The sequence below is a fragment of the Aplidium turbinatum genome, chromosome 8 (genome assembly GCF_918807975.1).
Source record: "Aplidium turbinatum chromosome 8, kaAplTurb1.1, whole genome shotgun sequence".
Lineage (NCBI taxonomy): Eukaryota > Metazoa > Chordata > Ascidiacea > Aplousobranchia > Polyclinidae > Aplidium > Aplidium turbinatum.
Window position 1 is genome coordinate 21,632,455 of NC_137479.1, and position 22,912 is coordinate 21,655,366.

Genomic DNA, 22,912 nt, shown 5'->3' on the forward strand with positions numbered 1-22,912 from the left:
TAACTGATATCTGAAATTTTCATATCCTTTCATTGCTTATGGCTTCCTGCCACAAGTTGTCTATTTTCTTTATCAACGTTGCGGTATTTGTTTAAATTAAGACTTCGACGTAATTTTGTTGTGCTATAGCAATTATGCCCAAGAAAATGGCTATAAAAAAATACCCGTTCTGGAATTCTTTTTTTTTTTGCCTGCTTTTGTTTATAAACCCAGCTAAGTTGTTGAAAGTAAAAACTACCAAGCCACGGCGCCACGCTGACACCAACCCTTATGGAAAAGCATTTTTGAACAGTTGAGAAATCGAATCTATTCTAGAATAGTTCGTATTCTACAACTTGATCAAACCAAGTCAAGACAAATATTTATTGAAATAACAGTAGCCTACTGTACATCCAAACAGGAAAAAAATTATGCAAATATAAGTAAACAAGAAAAGTATAAGTAAACAAAATGCACTCTTATTTTTCAATATATCCTCCATTTGCCTTCACCAAATACCTTAGTCTGTTGTGCGCTTGACTGCATGAGGCACCAGTGTCGGATTAAGGGTTTGCTGGCCTGTAGGCACATTTTATAAGTGGCCCGAAAATCAGGGTTGCAAATAAAAAAAAATTAGAATTGTCAGTGTTGCCAAATCATTGTCACAAAGATCGTGTTTGCAACTATAACACAGGATACCGTGCAAAAACTTGGTCATATGCCTAACTAAATAACACTTTTGCGATTGAAAATGTGTTAACTAGTTTTTGGAGGTCAATCTTACGGAGTAGATCGCTTGCAATACAGATATCGTTAGGATCTGCTATACAGTAAATACACCCGAGACTCAATCTTGCACTACCTACGTCCAAATACTCAATCTGATCATCATTCTGAATCTGATTAAAATTTATTTCTAATTTCTTAACACAACGCCACGTTTGTTTCGTTGCGTCACCCAACGAAAATGCGAATTTTTAAAAACATCAAAAAGGAAGTGGCAACATGTTTTAATTCGTCTTTTTTTTAACGATTTTTGCAACCTTTAATTCATCTGGCAAAACAGAGCTATCAAGATAAATACATATTAGTTTAGAAAATAATTATTTTGAAAACATGACTAAATTTCTACTGATTTTAAAGTGGCCTGAATTTTTGACTGGCCTGTAGGCACGTGCCTACTTTGCCTAATGTTTAATCCGGCACTGTGAGGCACGTATGGTGTCCGATACTCCATATTGCAAAGTCCACTGGGTTTAAATCAGGAGAGGATGGAGGCCATAATTCTTTTGGCCGAAACCTTGCCATATTCTCCTTAGGCCTACACCTGTTCTGGACAAAATTTGCTGTGTGGGACGTAGCCCCGTCTTGTTGAAGAGTTATTCCGTCTCTAAATGTTGCATTGATTCAGAGAATCAATAATTTCTCCTTCGACATTTTCAAATAAACATGTCGATTAACCTTTATAATAATCATTCGATATCTCAGATTGCGCATCAACATGGATTACTTGACAGGATTCCATGTGATTTTATGAGCCGTACTGCTTCCATGCGGGCTCACGTCAGATTGGAAGAGAGTTATATGTCATTAACCTTTACTCCCTCTTTAATGAAGAAGAGAGTTGTTTTTTCACCAGTTGAGGTTACCCCAAACCATCGCAGAGGCTGGTTTCTGTCTCCGAAACATCAGCCTTTCATTCAATGGGATATATTCTTTATTCTTACATAGCCTAAATACATTCTGACGGTCATTCTGATGATTATAGACAGGGAATAACTTTTCGTCTGTCCAACTGGTGGCTGCGTGCCTCATGCAGTCAAGTTCACAACAGACTAAGGCGTTTGGTGAATGCAAAGGAAGGATATATTGAAAAATAAGAGTAGCCCACAATTTGTTTATTTATAACCTACTTTTCTTCATATGTGTAAATTTTTTCCTGTTTGGATGTAATGTTATTTCAGTAAGTATTTGTCTACACTTGGTTTGATCACCCTGTATAATAGTTTAGATATTTTTGTCAAGGAAAATGATTCACACGCCAAATAAAGTCAAAGTAATGTTTGGAGCACGAATTATGTTCATTAAAACGTGAAATAAATGCTGTAGCTTTCCAACCTTTTTCCTGTTAAACGTTGTCTCAATTTGATAGTGGTTAACTTTACAATAAAAATTAGTAATGTGAAGACTCACGCAATGCAGTCGTTGTTTCAATACCCCGGCGATTAACAGCGTGACATCCACTGACAAGGTTTTATTTTGCTCTCGTTGATAGGCTACAGTTATTCAAACAAATTGAAACCAACCAACAGACAACGGTTTTCTTAACTTATTGATTTACCGCCTGCAAACTTTGAAACAATATAAAAAACACGGATTTTGCTATCTAGGGTGAACCAAAAGGTATCACACCAACGACTGCCGCACTGTTGGATTAATTATAACTTATTATCCTACCAATAACTGCCGCAGCGGTGTTGACCACACAGACTAAATACAATAGAACTTGGATAACTCGTCTTCGGAAAACTCGTCAGTTTGCCCAAGTCGTCAATGATTGCCAGGCCCTGGCAGAAAGCCTATTGTACACAATCAAGTTCGGTTAAGTGGTCGTCGCATAATTCGATTATGTCGTCACTGCTTTTCTTCCCCTGGGACGTAAAATTCGTCTAAGTTGTCATCCACCCAAATGCTGAGGTGGCATTTACAGACCCCTTCGAGAAGAAATTACTGCGCTAAGAAGTGTGCACGCACACACTCTATCGGGCCAGACGCACATGCGTGGAGTATGTTGGTCTGGTACCAGTGCTTTTCAACCTTTAAAACAGCGGTACGCACTTTTTGATTTCACGAAATTTTCATCCGCACATATAAAAAAGAGTAGTTAGTTTGCAGCTATATTTATTTTCTTATTTGTGGAATAACAATGGAAGGGTATGGATCAAAAATACGGAGTAAGTAAAATCTGCATGGACGGTAAAATTAACGGAAAAAGAAAAGGAGGCAGACCACCAAGGCGATGGCATGACAACATACAGACATGGACCGAATTCAATTTGACGACATTGGGCGAGCTACCTATTAGATTATAAACATCTTTAATCACTTGGACCAAAACGCCCAAACGTGTTGCAATATAGCCATACGGTAGGCTACATTCTCGTGTTAACTTCAACAAGTAGTAGCCTACACTTTTAAATTATATTATAAACTATAAAACCGCAACCAAAACGTACACCTAGCCCAAAAACCCGCAACGACGACTGCTGAAATTTTCCTTTGATTTCAAATCAAAAATAGTACAATTTCAAAAAACCGCAGAACTGGCAACCTTGTAACGAGTAACGGCCAACCACACAGTGCTTCCACTTTGAAGGATTTTATCCTGAAATCGGGATTTTTCAACGCTTCGGAGGATAAAAAAGGGAAATGAAGATAGGAAGGATTTTTTAAGGATTTTTAACCATTTTACAAGGAAATTTTGTCTTAAAAAGGGAATTGTTGTTTTTAGCAATTTTAAAGAAAAACTTTTTAATATTCTCTTTCAAAAATTCTAACAACGACTGGAATAACGATGATCAGCTGGTTTCCGTCGTCCCTCGACATCCGGAACCCCTCTTACTCTCTTTCCCATCCTCACCTTTGTCGCTCGATTTTTTTCTTGCCATTTTGGGAATTGGACGTGATTGCAGACTGCAGTGAGTGAGCTGGTTCTCAGTTCTTTTAGTTAAAATTAGGTAATCCGTTGATTTACAGTTGAAGTTGAGCAGCAATGACAAAGTTCACTGAGGTTCGACCTTCGACGTACATTTAGGTATGATAAGCTTAGACTAGTGATATCCTTCCGGTTTATAAAAGTTAGTTTTTGCCTATGCTAACTGAATATGGTGTCATAATAATAGAGGCTAGGCTATGTAGTGTGTATACAACATGTATAGTGTACAGCAGTGATTCCCAACCGCGGCTCTTAGAGCCGCATGCGGCTCCAAGCTAGCCTTCTTGCGGCTCTCGTTGACTCCTGAAAATCCCACAAAAAAATATAAAAAAATCTATTTATAATAACTAGGGCGATTATTTTATGACTTGTCAAAATTGTTTGCGAAGTCAAAATTGTTTACAAACTGTATTGTCGTTGTGTCGGGTAGGCACTTTAACATTACCCACTGGTCGAAGAGGTACGCAATCATGCGTGACATGTTCATTCGCGATTCAGCTGATTTCAGTCATGTGACTCGTGACGTGATATTCTGATCGAAAAATTTTGATACAAAGAAATTTAACTGAATGCTTTACCACAACCACCGTTGCCTAATGGTTAGGGCAGAGGAGTATATTATTAGTAATTTCGTGGGTTCGATTCCCACCCTCTGCTAATACTACTTTTTCTTCTGCAACTGAACTGAGTGCAAGAAGGATCTCACTTTAACCACAGTCGTGCTTTAACAAGTCGAAATTGTGACTAAAACACAAATATTGATTGAACATGTCACGCATGATTGCGTACCTCTTCGACCAGTGGGTAATGTTAAAGTGCCTACCCGTTGTGTCGTAGAGGTTGCATTGTCAGTGAAATTTTCATTTTACATCTTACACAGTGATGTCAGGTTGTTTTTTTGAAAACAAGAAAGTGAATCTAAGAAACAAGCCCAAAACAGGCAAATCAACACAAAGACAAGCCCAATAATTTGCAACCAATACCAATTAGCACAAAGCACGCTTAAAGCACATATAGGCTATCCGCTAAAGCACACGTTAATTACTTGAGTGTTTTCATGCGGCTCCATACGTACTCTGAAGTTTGAAATTCGGCCCCGACACCAAAAAAGGTTGGGAACCACTGGTGTACAGTGTACACAGTCAGACTGAGTTAGTATCATGAATAGGCCTAGTATCCTTGAGTTTTTTGTCAGTCTCAGATGATTGTGACGACGTTACTGACAAAGAGAAAAAAGAGATAGCCTAGCCAATAATGTTAAGTTAGCGGCTTAGCACATCAAGGAAAACTAAACACAAAAAGAAATTTGTTAATGGATGGATAATTCGTTGAAACAGGACATTTACCACCTGTACATTTTCGCTGTTAGAGATAGGCTAGGTTAGGAGTCCGGGTAGGAAATATGAGAGTGGTAATTGGTAAATGATGTCCAGGACCAGGTGGTAAATGTCCAGAACCGACTAGGCCTAACTGACAAGCAGTTTTTTGGATGGACAGTGAACAAAGGAACTAAACCATGTTATTGTAAAATATAGGCTGCTTTTGTGCAGCCTACTGTTCTAATAAAACAACGTTGCTTCGACATAGCCTACCGGTGCTACTGAATAAAATCGAGATTACAATGGCTTTAACTGAGATTATAATAACTTTAAAGTTGTATTACCACCTTTTTTAACCTAAATAATGTCAAAAATAACCTCGCCTATGAAGGAAATTTTGAAAGATTTCCGACTGAGAAAAAAAGGATTTTTCAGGACAAAAAAGGAAATTGAAGAGGATTTATCAATTGTCAGAAGTGGAAGCACTGCAACCACATGAAAAGACTGAATTAGCACGAGGGAATCAAAGACACAGGGCTATTGCCAATTACTATACGGCTTGCAGTAGCGTAGCCAGGAATTTTGAAAGGGGGGGTTTTGACGACCCAGCGGCGGGGGGTCTGGGGGGCCTCCCCCAGAAAATTTTGAAAATTTACCTGGAATTTGGTGCATTCTGAGAGCATTTTCAACAAAAATGTGGGTATGAATATTCCTGTAAAATGGTGCTGTCCGGTAGCATAGCAAAAGGATAAGATCATGTTTTTTTCGGCATTTTTTGGAAATAAAGCTAAGTCTCTATGTTTTCTTGTTGCTAATTGCTGGCTGAGATGTTTGGTATTGGCAAAACTCGCTCTTTTAATGCAGTTTTGTTTAAAATTAGGCAATTTTTTTTAGACTGAAAGAAAGCATCATTCTCAATATCGTGACGTCACACGCGTGCCAAAGAGGGGGTTGTAACCCCCGAACCCCCCTCTTGGCTACGCCACTGACGGCTTATATAAATTATTGCACGTAACGAAAAGTAAAAACCATAGGCTATTTTCATCCGCCTCATCCGCACCACATTTGTCATCCGCATTACAATTTTTTTCATCCGCACAAGTGCTTACCACCCCACGGGTTGAAAAGCTCTGGTCTGGTCGATTGCGGGTGTGGGCGCACGTGCTCTATTGCCGATCCGATAAGAGAAGCGCTGTTTCGTGTAAACAAAAGTTGCAGCAACGAGATATAACCAGGGAGTCGAACCGTTTGATTTTTCCAGTTCGGGTCCGGTTCTGGTTCAAAGATTGTTTCAAAATTTGGTTCAGTTCCGGTTCAGGTTCGAAGAAACTTAAAACCGGTTTTATAGGTTCCGGTTCGGGTCCGATAAAATTAGGCCTAAGCCTACTATTGCCCAACTACTAACTAGCCAAATTGGGCGTGAAAACCGCAAGGTTGGCAACACTGATCTCAACACTGCTTTGCTCAATTAACTTGCCTTTGTTGTTTGTTGCACAAGTTACAATCAAACTATTGTCTATGATGTCACAGAACAGAAGTTGTTTACCTCAAAAAATTCCTCTCCAAAGCATCGATGATAGTGGATCGTGTGTTACGGAATAGGCTATAATTCATCAGTACAATCATAGATATCTTACATTGTAAGATATCTATGGTACAATGTGGCCTCCAAGATAACAACATGCTACGTACAGCTTCACTTACCACAATGCGAACAATGACGTAATGCTGGAGTGAATCGCTTTTTTCAACCGGTTCGGGTTCGGTTAGGGTTTAAGCTAACTCAAATTTTCGGTTCAGTTCCGGTTAAGGTTCAGACAAAATCGCACCAAAACCGGTTTACAAAAATCGGGTTCGGTTCGACTCCCTGGATATAACACAATGAGTGGAAACTCCTCTTTTTGCTTCGTTTTACGTGTCGGCCGTCACGCTTCACTACAGACACTTGAGCAGTAGATTAAACGGACATCACAAGAGTTTTAGATGGGATGTTCCTTCGATTTTATGTGCGTTGAGCTCTACCACTGAGCTATCTCACCGCCTAAGGTGCTTGGCTAATTAGTAATATAGTTTTGTACCATGGGTAAGGTGCTATCGCTATTTTCAACCTATTATTTAACATTATGTTATTGTCAGAAGCCTAAAATTAAACTCTAGTGCAGCCCTAAAGTTAACCCAGCCAGGCTACTGTTAGCCTGTCAGCAACTTAATCAATTTTGAAGGACCTGAATTTCTAATAAGCCGTCTAGACTAGCGTCGTAAGTCTTACAATGTTTTTAAAACCTTAGGCTATAGTCTTGCACTGTTGCTAGTTGAATCGTGAAATTATAATAATAATGATAGCATTTATATCCCGCTCAGATTAATGAATGATTGATATCAGAGCGGCTCTCAATTTAATGTTTAGGTATAGAAGAGTAGGTAACAAATAAAACAGTGAAAAGGCAATAATTGATAGGTAGAATCACAAGCTCAGAGATAAAATGCCGATAATATGCTGTATGCCTCAGCGTATGTATGTTTCCAGCGTGCTTTGACTTGACATGAAAACGCAATCCCCCGTTGGTTTTGTAAGTTTTCGGACATAAGTAACATCTGCAAAAATACCGGATAATATATCCAAACAATTTTATTCAGCTTTCAACACACAACTGCACAATTTAATTAGAGGTGCGAGGTCCTTTGAAACGCTTTCTTACCCAAATTCACGTTGCACTGTAGACGCGCTCGTTGAAATGGGAATACTGTACTTTGAAATTCTTCATCTTCGATTATTTCCACAAGATACTCGACGGTTAAATTATCAGAACTGTTTTCCATTGCACTGTTATAAAAAGCCAAACTTCTTCTAGCCCTGTTGGTTGTTTATAGCTGGATAAGATAAACTTTGATAACCATATAGCCTACAGTCAGTCGTTTTGTATCGTATTTCGTAGACCTTTGCTACCCTATATTAATTTAATATTGTTGTTAGCAAGAGCCTATGTATTTACCCTGCTTATTGACCTGTAACATCCTGATTAACCTACTTCAAAATTTCACACAATAATCTGAAAAGACAAGCGGTAACGAAAATAAACTTTTAAACCACCTAACAATAATACTATGGTCGGAACAGTCCAATTGCTTCGTGGTATTCGCCGTCACTTTAGCCTTGCTTTAGTGCATTCTTAGCACGCCGTACGGTCGCAGTCTGTAGCCTTCCATGTGCAAACAGTGAACCATGAAACGAACGACGTAGAGAAACGAGAGAGATAAAAGAGAAACACTAAAAGAGTGAGTTTCCACTCATTGTGTTATATCTCGTTGGTTGCAGCAACGCAGAATGTCGAAGATTAAATTCTTTTCTCGCTTTCCTCTTCGTCTCACTTTACCATTATCGCATTTAATTAGGTCGCGGAGCACCATGAAATTAATACGAAGCGAAACAATGGCAAAATTTAGCTGTTTGCATTGGTCGTCAGTTCGGGTAAGTCGTCACTTTTTCTGTTCCCCCTGGGGTGACGAGTTATCCAAGTTCTACTGTAGGCTACTAGCCTACACGTTACATCATGCTAATACAGTAGGCTATATCGATTTTAATAAATTAACGGTAGGCCTATTATATTAGCCTACTTAGCAAAAGGTGTATGTTTGCTAATGTAATTACTTGCGGTTCTCCCAAAAGTTCTGTTTCAACGTTTTAAAAGCAAAGGTAGTTTTCATCTGAAGCTTCTTCAAACAAATATTTTAACTAAAACTTCGTACTTTTCTTGCAAAGTCAAAATTATAAATTTTCTTGACGTTGCAAACTGTGAAGAATCACCCCAAATCTTTTTTTTTCGATTTTATTTACTACCTTGGAAGTAGCCTATAGAACATTAAGTCAACCACCGAAGTTATCGATTTACACGAGACTGCAAATGTCAAGCATGAACGCATGGACGTTCAAACATAAATTTTCATTCGCCTTTTACTTTTTGCAAAATATTTTAAATCTAATTTGAAAAGAACCAAAATATTTCAATTTATATGAAATGATAATTTCAAATTTAATTGAGTAGGCCTAAAGGTGAAAAATGTGAATGTTGATTCTTTGAGGGTACCTACGGTAGCCTATCTGTCAGCTACTCTCAAAATTTAGCCAAAAAAGGCAAACTTCCATCAACCAAATGCAATAAAATTATTGCTGAGTGAAGAAATTTCAGGTTATATAACGCCGAAATCCCGGCAAAAACTCGCAACTCCTGCATGAGGTTATCACAGTTCTGCGGAGAAACCTCAAAACTGGCTCCTGCGATGTTATTCAGCGTGTGCGCGCTTGCCCATTTGCTGCGCTGTTCGCGCGCAGGTAATCAGTAAAAATAACGTTATGCCCAGAAGGCAAATCAACCATTTTTTTTACTCAACGTCCGCAAACGTAAAAAACAGTCGATTTGCTGTCTGGTTTTATGTATTGTAAGGTCTTTTAGCGACAGGGCGCATTTTTAATTTAGGCCTAAGTTATATCAGGTTTACGATGCCATCACATTATTACCCGGCTTATTCTCACTGCTTCATGCAAGAAAGAACACAATGGGTACCGTTTTTAAAGTCTCCGGTTTGACCCAAACTGAAATCACACCTACCAGTATAAGAGCAGAAACCATTCGGCCACTGAGCTGGTTCACTCCAGCAGTAATAACGTAAATGTGACATGAAAAAAATGAATGAGATAGGCCACATACTGAATTTTATTTTTGGATTCGAATTATTCAAATAGTTTAGGATTCTAACCCACTATTCTAAATGACCCGTCCCTAATCCAACACCAGTCACGACTCCGAATTTTTGGTGTATTGGACTATTGGTGCCATCGCATCAAACGTCGGTACGGAAAGATTACTTGACACACTGGACGATCTGACTAAAGATTAATAGACACACTTGACGATCTGACCAAAAGTTGGCTCGAAGTCTTGCCATTCAGCTGACCACAAACTTTCTGCTTCATACGAACGACGACGGATAGACAAGTCAATTGTGGAGGCCTCTTTTTCAGACAGAAGCTCCTGAGCTTTCCCAGTGCCGATTTAAAACGTCTCTGCATTAAATGCAACTCCCCAATCCCCATTTCTTCTAGTGCTGCGGTGGAGAGACCTTTCTCGGTTGGAAAAAACGTGGTGAAGTCCAAGCGGAAGGACTCAGCGACTCGCAAAATCTTCTAAATGCTCGTGTTTTTAAAAGACGTATAAAAAGAAATTTTACCCCGAGGCCCGAACGTGTTTTCTGTAACAACGTTGAAATGGCAGTGTAAACAAATAATACCACAAGGTACTGGAAAGGTGTTTGTTACTTCAGCGTCCCACTGCTTCGTATTCAGGGGCACGGCGAGTAAAACTCGGTCACGTCCAAGGTGTCTTGAAGTGGAAACGTGTTAATAGGCAGAAGACATGATGCAGGGTTAGTGAATGAGCAACAAAATATGGCAGTAATAAAGAATAATACGGTAGGCTACACAATTTGGCACTGACAATAATCTTGAAATACGTCTCTTTTCAAGCCTCTATTTTAACTTGTTTCACTTTCGTCCTCGCTGTAGAAGCAGGACATATGTCTTTATTCAGACAACCTGAGCATTTTGGAGAAACAGGTAGACAAATTTGTTGACCAAATCCAACCAGCAACCAATTCGCCTCCTTCCACATGTCCCTGAAAAGACAACCACTATCTGTCACAACCCAGCAGGCAAAATTCGTCCGTTTGAAATTAATTCAACATTGGAAGACGTTAAATCAATATGAAAAGAACAGATTTTTTCAGCTACTGTAGGTAGAATTGTAGCTACTCCTTCCTCCAGTCACATTCATCTGAGTGCAACATGTAACTTACTGAGGCATCCAGCTTTCTAATTCCTTTCGAGTTTGTTCCGCTTCTTTAGTCTTTTTTCTGACCCAATTAAGTCGATTAGAGATACGATGGACGTGAACGTCAACACCTGAGGTAAAAGCAAATGGCCTTCAAGTTTTCAACAATTCATCCCCATAATAGCCAAAATACTTAATAGGTCGAGAAAACATAGCGGTCCTGACGCAAAACCTAGACGTATTTGTTTGCTTGGATTTCTTTTAAATGTTTAACTTTTCATGAGAAACTCAAATTCACAATTGACATTTATAAATGAAAGACTAGTGGTTCCATAAATTACTTTTATGGCGCTATTTTTTAAACGCATACAGGCTACTAACGCACAACTGATTTTAAAAACACGACATTGTGAATACATCTAACGACATTACATGAACAACTGATACCATTTTACACAGCTGTGTTTGATATTTACCTATGCCAACAACCTGGTCCCATGCACAATTCATTGCTAAATATGCCATTTTAGGTCCAACTCCAGGTAGTTTCACAAGATCTTTTACTGTACCAGGAATATCGTCATCGTACTCCTTGTTTAATATGGCAGCCGTATTTTTTAAATAGGTCACTTTCTTCTAAAAAACAACGGATCAAGTGAAGAAGCATATCAATGCATGGATTTTGTCCAATGCGATTCAGTTCAGTCTGTGGTTTACATTTTATAGCCATGCGTCGAGCAACAAAGATACACTACCAAGTGAGAAATTAAATGGTGTTGAAGGAAGGAGACCAAAAAATCATGAAATATTGCTATTCTCATTTAAAACTTTCCCACATCTTTTTAGGCCACCAAGCTTTTGAACTATAGTCAACTCGGTAGAGAAGATTTACTAGATTATTAATTTGTTTTTGCAATGTTTAAAAATCTTCGCTTGTGGAAAAGTGTCAGTATATTTATTGATTCATTCTCAGAAGTAAAATTATAAATTCTTTATGACAGGGATTCTTAATTCTTTTCTGCGCTCCCTTTGAAGTCACTTGTAAAACTTTGTGCCCCTTTCTTCTTTAAGTTATAAACCAAAGTCATACTACATAAATGTTGCATGTTTTAGGTTTTAAAACGAAGTTTAATTTGTAAACCAGCAGTTTAATGTGTCTTAGTTGAAGACACTGCATATCACATGTCTTCACAGTTAAGTTTGTTCCAAGCTTGTGTCTTTCACTTACACTTGCAAGCAAGATTAAAAGCAAGTGCATAAAAGCCACTTTTCACAAAAATACTGTTACAAACAGTCTTTGCTACCAAACAATGGACAAAACAACAACTACAAGCATGGGAGTTGGGATGAAAACTAGGCTAAAATAAAATCTAGGACACTACCAGTTAATAATTGTGGCACAGAGTAAGTAAGGTATTGCCAACATGTTTCTTCACGGCCTGTACAATACAGCAGCATACCAGTGCACCAGCCCCCCAGTTTAAGAACAACTGCTTTATGACATATGTTACATGACAATTCATTCTGCATAAAATCAAATATATATTGTATAACTTTACTAAGCAATATACATGTATAAAAAAAAATCAATTACATCGATAATAAAACCACACATTTGAACCTACTTTCCAAAACCCAACTGGATATATGAGCTTTCCAAGTTTTTCCTCAGAAAGATCAAGAATATTCTTTACCGTCAACCCATGGTCTAGCAGCCTATCCATAGCTGCGTGCGTAACTTGATCCTTTGTTTGACTTGAAAGCATTAGTGATACAAGTATGTGATATCTTTTTTCCTAAAAAGTATTCATTGATATTTTTAAGTCAGAATAAAAGTATAATCAGCCTATGAAATGCATAGGGTCAATGTCAGGGTTGTCGGTATTTTACCCAACCCAAAAAAACCTACTTAAAAAAACCAAAAAAAAAACATAAAAAAACCCAGAGCATCATATTTGTCCAGTTTTTATTAGAAAGTTAAAAAAATGAACAAAAACACTACAAGGCACTTAAAACAAACTTTAAATTAGGACTTAAGGATGTGATTGTGAAGTAAATTTCCAAGAATAAACTGAAAACGCAGTGGATATTGTACAGTACACAAAAATCAAGTAATGCCACTTTGTGTATACTACATTAAAACTCATTTATGCAAGAAGGCCTTATAGTTAAACTGGTGAAAGTACTACTCTACTGTAGTTTGTATACATAGGCGTCGAAATAGGGTGGGCCGCGCCCACCCTGCCGTGAAACGAGGGTGGGCAAAATATGTTTCGCCCACCCTGTTTTCATGACACTTATGAAGTGTTTGTTACAATTATTGCCGTTTTTGTTAAATGCTGAATTGTCTAACCAACTGCAGCGCAACTTCTTGTTTTATGCTATGTCTCTCACTAGGTATCCGACACAACAAAGCAATTCCACAACAATGCTGCGTTGAAAAAAAGGCAGTACTCACTGCATTGTTGTTGCTACGGCAACTGCCACACACTGGCAATTCCTGGTGAGAGCCACGTTTGTTCTTTTCTCCGAATGGTCTCACTTTCGTTACATCACAAATAAACTTCAGTTCCGGGTCAGCGTAAGGGAATATGAATATGACATCATAATGAACATGACAATAAAATAACCGAAGACGTACTGAAACAATCGCTTTTTGCAAATCTTTCCTCACAAACTTGTTGCTGGGTATAAATTGGGGCACCGCGAGATGTGTCATTTCATTATTGAAAAGTTAAACATGAAGCAAAGTCAAACATCTATTCGCGCATTCTTAAAACCAGCTTCCAAAAGGTGTCGAGATATGAGGCTTCCAAAAGGCGCTGAAGAAGCCACGTCCAGCACGAATGAACGTAGAGATGACATTGACGAAGAAAGCAGTGCTTCAAGGATGGACAGTGGTGAAGTCAATGTCTCAGGTAATGCACCGGTAGTTGTAGAAGACAGCATGAGCCATGGAAATCTACCTGCTCCATTTGACATTAGCATGCTGCCGGATCAGCTTCCGGCTCGGGAAGGTTCCTTCAGCACAGTTAGCAGACACCTGTCCGAACATTTTGCAGCAAATCCTAGGCGCCACTTTGAAGACAACAGGTCACGAGTCACACGCTTTTTAGGTCGCAAAGGAAAACATAAAAGAAGTTTGTTTAGTTTAGCAGCGCTCATAAGATCGCAAGGTGCAAGAAAGCAAACATCAAACCTATTAAAGCTTAATTGCTGCAGCGACGCGAAACGCAGCCTTTGTGAGAAAGACTAACCATTACAATGCGAATTTGCAAACATACACATTCAATGAAATCTGTTTGAAAACTCTCGCCCACCCAAAATTCCTCTCTTCTAAAAAAAAATCGACGCCTATGTTTGTATATATGATGTGAATTGCAATTTAGGAGGCTATTTACCAATTACAGATTCTGGATTTTAACGCATGGTTGTTTCAAAGCATTTGCCTAAATGACCATTGGCCATGCAATCGCTCAATTGCTCAAAATGATAAAAAATGTTTAAACATGATGGCATAAATGCTCCTTGCCTTCAAATCTAAAGCAAATGATGCAATAATGTGATTTCTACCACGGTAGCATCAACTTGGTATAGAAATCAGTGGATGATGCAACATCCAACTTGATCTTGAAATTAATGGATGATGCAACATTCAAGCAGCAACAGCCCTAGTGCATTATTTTATTGAGTTATGCAAGCATGTACTGTGAGTGAAAGGCACTTCATTTGTAAAAAGTAGAGATGAAATAAGCATGAAGCTACCTTTTTTTGCATCTTTTTAAAAAAAAACAATAAAACTCAGGTCTTTTAAAAAAAAAACGGGCAGGTTGGGCTTTTTTAAAAAAACTCGGGTTTTTCTCAACCCTGGTCAATGTGTGTATTTGCAACCATTAAGGTAATTGCGTTCACTTCACAAATTTGTAAATATTTTGCAATTGAAAATAATTTGACAGAAAAAAAAGTTTATAAATTCATCAATAATGTTATCACAACTTTCAAAGTTTCATCGCAAGTTTCATCTTTTTGAGCCAACTACGTGACTTGTTTTTTGGTGTTCAAATTATGTTAAATCAAAAAAATTAAAAATAGCATCTTGACTTTCAAGCGGCATAAAAATAAATATGTACCGTAACAAGAAGTGCTTTTAGCAGGGTCCATATGTAGTTGTTATCGCATTATTTACAATGTGTTTTTTTACGGATTGCACAGAATTATTCCGCCAGAAAGACAATGGTGTTTGGATTATGACAGCAATGTGCTATTGTTATTGTAATGCACAAAATAACATCACTAAATTATTACACACAAGAGTATTAAAATATCTTTCAAATCAAAAGAGTAACTGTTTAGGTTAACAAATATGATTGTCAGAGGTCTTTAAAAAAAAAATGATTGCCATACGCACGTAGGATATAGGCTAGCCTAACAATATAAAAAATGTTGAACTCTATTTTTTTTGCTGTACCTACTGGATTCAAAAATAAACTTGATAACAGATCCTTCACGGTTCAGCTTGTTTAAAATACAATATTGTAAGCTGAATTGAAGATTACCTAGCAGATTAAAAGCAACTTTTAGCTATAGTATATGATTGAACTGACTCGTGTGAAAGCAAATTTATTTGTAAATATGTAAAGTTTGTTATTGCATTCCTTTGTTTGTTTTAAAATAGATTTATCATAACCTAAAAACAAAGATTTTTGTTACTATTGCTGCCATAGGCGTCAAAGTAGGGTGGGCAGCGCCCACCCTGCCGTGAAACGAGGGTGGGCAAAATATGTTTTGCCCACCCTGTTTTCATGACACTTATGAAGTGTTTGTTACAATTATTTCCGTTTTTGTTAAATGCTGAATTATCCAACCAACTGCAGTGCAACTTCTTGTTTTACGCTATGTTTCTCGCTAGGTATCCGACAGAACAAAGCAAATCCGCAACAACGCTGTGTTGAAAAAAGGCGTTTGGACACGATTTGATATCATTATCAAACCTATATGTTGTAAAACTGCCGAACTCATCTCTCTCTCTCACTCTTTTTGGAAGATCGCACGTTGAAAACCTGTCCAGAGCAGAAAGCCAAGACAATTAGAATCCGCGTGGCCTAGCTTTTCGTGGTAGGACTACTTTACAACTGAACTCGTGCCACGTGATTGAATGACCACATTGTATGTAAGCTTGGCGTGGTATAAAACCGCAACATTCGCACAGTCAGCACTCAGTAGTCACCTGTCCGAACAGTTTGCGGCAAATCCGAAGGTGCCACTTTAAAGATAACAGGTCACGAGTCATGTGCTTTTTAGGTCGCAAAGGAAAACATAAAAGAAGTTTGTTTAGTTTAGCAGCGCTCATAACATCGCAAGGCGCAAGAAAGCAAACATCAAACCTATTAAAGCTTAATTGCTGCAGCGACGCTAAACGCAGTCATTGTGAGAAAGATTAACCATTGCGAATTTGCAAACATACACATTCAATGAAATCTGTTTGAAAACTCTCGCCCACCCAGAATTCCTCCCTTCTAAGAAAAAATCGACGCCTATGATTGCTGCTACAAGCCAAAAAATTATTGACAAAGCAAACACTGTACCTTTTCAGAATAACCTTCTCGTGTACAGCGCTCACATCCCATTATGTCCACAGGAGCATCTTTCTGTTTTCTCATTTTTCTAATATTTTCAAATTGTAATCTCCAGTTATTGGGTTCCCAAACAACCTCTACTTTAACTTTGGAAAAACTTCTTTTTTCTTGAGATTGGATTTCTTTTTCTATTGCCACTTTTGATGCTATGGAACCAGAAACTTGTGCTGACAATTTATCAGAGTTACTTGCAACTTTTTGGTGAGATCTTTTTCGAGCACGTGTGGATGGACCGAAGTAATTGCTAGTCGTTCTGTTTATCGGCATTGTTGTGTTAGTTGATGGCATAGTATTTGAACTTATTTTAACTTTCAAAACAAGATGGAAAAACTGCATTCAACCAATGTCTGTAGCTTAACAAAGCTTTCTGGAACTCTTCCTCAACCACAAAACTAGAGCTCACAGAGATTCAGTGAATTTCAATGCAGCTTATCAACACGGTTAGCTAAATTTTTTCACTTCAGTACTTTAATGGGGCATTTAATGGTTTACACAATGCCTACCGGTCCAGTGGATTCAACAAAACAACAACAGAAAGGAACAAACAAACAGCAAGGCATAGCATGTTTGTTTACTTGTTCAGTCATGCGTAAAATTATTTAAATTCGCAAGGGTTAAAAAACGAAGTGTTGGAGAGAGAGAGAAACCTTTTATCAATCAATCAATCATTTTATTTTTCGTCATTAACGCGTCCGGGACGAAAAAGATACTAACTACAAAAATCGATATAAACCTACCAGCACGTTAACGAACGGGAAAAGGTGGCAAAACCTTGAAAGGTTTAAAACGTGCCTGAATGAAAAAATATGCAGTAGGCTATATATCAGTAGTTAGCACGGCCACAAAACCAAAAAAAAACAAATAGCAAAAAATAAAACAAAAACAGAGAGAAGCACACATGTTGTAATGAATGACAGCCAAATGAAAAGTGTTGTGGATTGAATTTGCCAGTTCCAATATTGATGTGGATGAGCAGTCATAACAGGCTAATAATAATAATAATAATAGGATGGAGAAAGAAAACCGGACATAAAAGAAACCCATCCTCAGGAAAAAGCCCGTTTCAATGTCGCCCAGGAGAGCAGGTGTTGAGCTCTTTCTATGGTTAGACTGCACATCACACAGTAGCCTAAGACGATTGAGGTTTGATATCCAGTTTAAGTTATTGTTTCTTGTCCTGGTTGGTGATGGAATGGATGACCTGGTAGATGATGCAGGGCCGGATTTAGCTGATGGGGGGCCCGGGGCACTTTTAGATCGGGGGGCCCCATGCGAAAAACGATCTCTACGTTTACAGTAGCATCAGTCCAGTAGGCTACTGCACAGCATTTTGCAGAAACTTTCAAGGCCAAAAAGAAAAAAAAATAACACAAAATCACATTTTAACCACATAGGGGGGCCTTCAAAAGTCGGGGGGCTCGGGGCAACTGCCCCCTTTGCCCCCCCTAAATCCGGGCTTGAGATGTCCTCATGTGGTGTTGATGAAGCTCTCATCCCCTTTTACGACGTGTCGTGTTGATTATGGAGTATTGCGTTTGCTGTTAATATCTATAAACATAAAAGTAGCCTACAGCACAAGCAATCGATATTATTGTTAGGTAAGCCTAATCTTTTGTAAATAATTTCGGATTTCCACTAAAATCTTCACAAGAATGCAAGAAAGCCTTTCTACGTTGTCTTTCTATTGCGTGTCCGTTTTGCTTAAATGTTGTTTTAGTTTGTGAATAAAAAGTGACTTTGTATCAGTCTTTCTAATTGAAGAAGGAAATTCGTTCCATGTTTTCGCACCTGTGAATTCTATTGAATGTTGAGTAAGCGTTTTTGAAAAGTACCGTATGGAATGTTTAGAGAATCGATTATCATGGTTTCTGTAACAGATTGAATGATTAGGCCTATAGCGCCATCTACCACTTGTATATATGTGCAGTTACCATTACTATGACGAAATATAGATTCTCACGAGTTACTAATGTATGCGCAAGACGCTAGTTTGATGAAGCTATAATTCAGTATAAAAATCAATATATCTTGAGAGATCAAGACGTTACATGGTGTCAGAATATACTTGAACCTACGTATTGCAAGAAGAATTATCAATAGTCGTTTTTTAGTCTTAAAACATGGCAGATTTTAAGCAGCCTGCCCCGATGAACTTCAACAGTTCAAGCATAGCAGAAGCATGGAAAAAATGGGAGATGTCTTTTCGAACCTATTATGTAGCCGCTGAGATCAGTAAGAAGTCAGCAGAGACGCAAGTCGCAATCTTGCTACACTGTGCTGGGACTGCAGCACAAGAAATCTTTAGCAATTTTGTCTTTCCAGACAATGATGATAATGATAGCAAAGACAATTCCGACCACGTACTGAGAAAATTTCGGTTATATTGTGAACCAAAGAAGAATGAAATTTTTTCCACGTAGGCCTACAAGTTTTGGCATAGAAATCAACTTGATGGTGAGTCTTTTGATTGTTGGATTAATGATCTCAGAACACTTGCAAATGACTGTGCATTTCATAATCAAGCTGTTAAAGAGAGAAATCTTCGTGATCAAATTGTCTGTGGTATTTCAAACCAGAGTATTAGAGAAAAGCTGATGCAAACCTCAGACTTAACGCTGGCAAAAGCCATTGATTTATGCCACGCTTATGACGCAACAAGAAGCCATTTGTTGGTCATGAATAACACACAACCACAACATATCGACAGCATTAGTAGTAAACGCCAGTCAACCATGACGAACCGCGCAGCCTCTGCGATGCAACCCGTTCCAAAGCCAAGAGACAGTTGCAGATACTGTGGTAAAGTCCACGCACCCAGAAAATGCCCTGCTTATGGTAAAACATGTCTCAACTGTGGTGTGCGTAATCATTTTAAATCGGTGTGTCGAAAGCCACCTACGAAGACGATGCACGACATCACAGCCGAAGAATCAGAACCAACATTTCTACAAGTTTCTACCATTGATGAACAAGAAAGCAGCACGAAAATGAAAACTCGCTTGCTTATTGGTGATCCTGATGGTCACAAATATTCTGTATTGTGTAAGCTTGACACTGGTGCAGCTGCAAATGTTATTCCTTACAATTTTTTTGCACAAATGTCCGGTCTTGAATTGCAGCAGACGAGCACCAAGCTTTGTGGTTTTGGTAATAGCGTTGTTAAGCCGCATGGCACCACCGTAATCAAATGCTATGATAAAAGCGACAATTGTTTTGACTTGTTATTTTACGTAACTGATGTCATTGATATTGCTATTCTTGGTGAACATGCATGTGCTATTTTAAACCTTGTTAAACGTATCGACGCATACACACAAAATGGCACTGGTCCTATTGCAAATATTACCCATGAATATGCTGATATTTTTTCTGGCATTGGAGCTTATGATAAAGAATACCACATAATGCTCAAGCCTGATGCCAAAGCTGTAATCCAGCACCCCAGAAAAATCCCTTATGCTATAAGATCACACTTGCAAGAGCATCTTGAAAAACTTAAAACACAAAAAATCATTGCTGATGTTGATACGCCTACTGATTGGGTAAATAACCTTGTTGTAGTTGAAAAGAAAGACAAATCGTTGCGCATTTGTTTAGACCCAAAACCATTGAATACTTTTATTAAGCGTGAACGTCATAATATTCCCACACCAGCGGATGTCCAATCCCAACTGTCCGGAAAGAATTTATTTACTGTAATTGACATGAAAGACGCTTACTGGCATGTAAAGTTGACAGAAGAATCTTCGTACCTCACTACGTTTCACACCCCTTGGGGTAAAAAACGATTTCTTCGAATGCCTTTTGGACTGTCGTCCGCATCTGAAATAATGCAGAAACGAAATGAAGAGACATTTGGTGGCATTGCCAATGTGCATGTCATAGCTGATGACATCATCATAGCAGCATCTTCTGAGAAAGAACATGATGAAATTCTCAAAGCTGTGCTAGACAGAGCTCGTCAAAAAGGAGTGAAGTTTAACAAAAAGAAAATCCAACTCAAAGTGAAAACTGTTGAATATATGGGTAACATTGTTTCACAAGATGGTCTGAAGCCGGATGAAAAGAAAATTGACGCTATTGTGAACATGCCCAAGCCCACAGATGTCCATTCTTTGCAACGATTGCTAGGAATGACGAAGTTCTTATCTCAATATATACCTAATGAATCCTCCATTACAGCGCCTTTACGTGATCTGTTAAAGAAAGGAGTTGAATGGAAGTGGACTGATGCTCATGACGAAGCATTAACTCATCTTAAATTACTATTGACAAGTAAGCCAGTTTTATCGTTCTACGATGTTATGAAGCCTGTAACAATCCAGTCCGACGCTTCTCAAAAGGGACTCGGAGCGTGCTTACTTCAAGATGGAAAACCGATTGCCTATGCTTCTAGGTCCATGACTTCCGCCGAACAAAACTATGCACAAATAGAAAAAGAGATGCTCTTTATCGTTTTTGCAGCAAAAAAGTTCCATCAGTACATTTATGGAAAAGACTCTATTGTTGTTGAGTCTGATCACAAACCAGTTGAATCAATTATGAAGAAGCCATTGTGCAAAGCTCCGCCTAGACTTCAACGTTTAATGCTTTGTTTGCAGCCATACGATTTAAAAATCAAATTTGTTCCAGGAAAAGAAATGTACCTAGCTGATACTTTATCACGTGCTTATCTCAATGTTGTGCCAGACAATGAATTGAATGATGACCTTGTTCGTGTAATCCACACTCTTATAACTAGCCTTCCAGTTACGCCATCTCGCATGGACGAGCTTATTGAGGCTACAGAGCGAGATGCAGGTCTAAAAAAGGTCAAAAGCTATTGCAAAAATGGATGGCCTCGTGCACAAAGAGACGTTCCAGTCGAAGCTAGAAGTTACTGGAATATGCGTGACATATTGCATGAAGCCGAACATTTAATAATGGCCAACGATCGAATCGTTGTTCCAGTCGAGTTACGATCGTTTATGTTGAATTTAATCCATGAAAGCCACTTTGGAATGGAAAAATGCAAATCCAGAGCGCAGGACTTGCTTTATTGGCCTAGGATGTTATCAGACATCGAAAACATTGTTGCAAAATGCAATGTTTGTTGTGCTCATCAACGAAACAACCAACGTGAACCGCTAGTTTCTCACGAAATTCCAGATGGACGCTTTTTAAAAATTGCTATGGACATAATGACTGTTAAAAATCGCGATTATCTTGTTGTTGTTGACTATTATTCCAAGTACCCTGAACTGCTTTCCTTAGCTGACAAGACAGCAAAGACTGTTGTAGAACAAGTTAAAAGTGTCTGTGCGAGACACGGTATTCCTGAAGAAATTGTCAGCGACAATATGCCGTTTCGAAGCAAAGAGTTTGTTGAGTTTTGTAAAGAGTATGGTGTTAAGAGTATTACCTCCAGCCCCGAATATCCTCAGAGTAATGACCAGGCTGAACGCACTGTTCAGACGTTAAAGAAAATGCTCAAAAAAGCTTTTGATGCAGGCACTGACCCCTATTTAGCTTTGTTAGAGTACCGTAATACACCCATTGCTGGTCTTGGTTACTCACCTTCTCAAATTTTGATGAGTCGTCGTCTTCGCAGTAAATTGCCTATTGCTAACACTTTACTTGTGCCTAAAGTTGTTGATGTGTATGCTGATTTACGCAAACGTCAAAATCGCCAGAAGTCTTATTTTGATCGTCATACAAAATCCTTACCTACTTTGCAGAAAGGAGATAAAGTACGTTATAAAACACGTAATTATTGGAACAATGCTGTTGTTTCGAATGTATGCAATGAACCTCGATCTTACATTGTTCGCAATGAACGTGGACCTCTTCGACGTAATCGTAGACATCTATTGCAAATGCCCGCTGATCCGTACTGTCATGGTGATTTCAATTTTGATCCTGATGAAAACTGTATCGCAAATAATCATGACTTGAATCAAAATGTGCCTGATGTTCGAAATGAATCAAGTAGGCCTACTTCTCGACTTGAAAATAGGACAACGCGATCTGGCAGACAAGTTGTCACCCCACAAAGATATCGTGATTGATTTATTCACCGACTTGTGACTTACAAGCATTTGTGTTACTGTTCATATTTCACGATTGTATTTTTATGCTGTGTAAATAATGTTGGCCTATTTGAAGAAGGAAGATGTAACAGATTGAATGATTAGGCCTATAGCGCCATCTACCACTTGTATATATGTGCGGTTACCATTACTATGACGAAATATAGATTCTCACGAGTTACTAATGTATGCGCAAGACGCTAGTTTGATGAAGCTATAATTCAGTATAAGAATCAATATATCTTGAGAGATCAAGACGTTACAGTTTCTTGTACTTGTAGACAGGCTGTGAACCTCTTTGACATATTTAGAAAGGTTGGTGAATGTCACAATCAAGGTGCAATGCCTCGCGATGGCTTGCTTTGTATCT

At 38.4% G+C, this 22,912-nt stretch overlaps 1 protein-coding gene across 1 annotated transcript; it reads right to left on the minus strand.

Annotated features, from left to right (window-relative positions):
• Positions 1-9,813: 9,813 nt before the first annotated feature.
• On the minus strand, positions 9,814-16,998 carry LOC145775619 (endonuclease III-like protein 1). The gene is made up of 5 exons (XM_082586942.1): positions 16,424-16,998; positions 12,464-12,634; positions 11,315-11,474; positions 10,864-10,969; positions 9,814-10,683 (listed from the first exon to the last, which is right to left on the minus strand). Exons 1-5 carry the CDS (start codon positions 16,808-16,810, stop codon positions 10,530-10,532), a joined length of 978 nt encoding a protein of 325 aa, XP_082443068.1. The 5' UTR covers positions 16,811-16,998; the 3' UTR covers positions 9,814-10,529.
• Between the last annotated feature and the right edge of the window lie 5,914 nt (positions 16,999-22,912).

Bases quoted from the DNA above. Each gene is read 5' to 3' on its own strand.
- LOC145775619 (XM_082586942.1), bottom strand. From the start codon at position 16,810: ATGCAGTTTTTCCATCTTGTTTTGAAAGTTAAAATAAGTTCAAATACT. The intron at 11,475-12,463 runs GTAGGTTCAAAT...GTTGTTTTTTAG, and splicing joins ATCCAGTTGGGTTTTGGAAA to AAGAAAGTGACCTATTTAAA. The intron at 10,970-11,314 runs GTAAATATCAAA...CTTTTACCTCAG, and splicing joins GGACCAGGTTGTTGGCATAG to GTGTTGACGTTCACGTCCAT.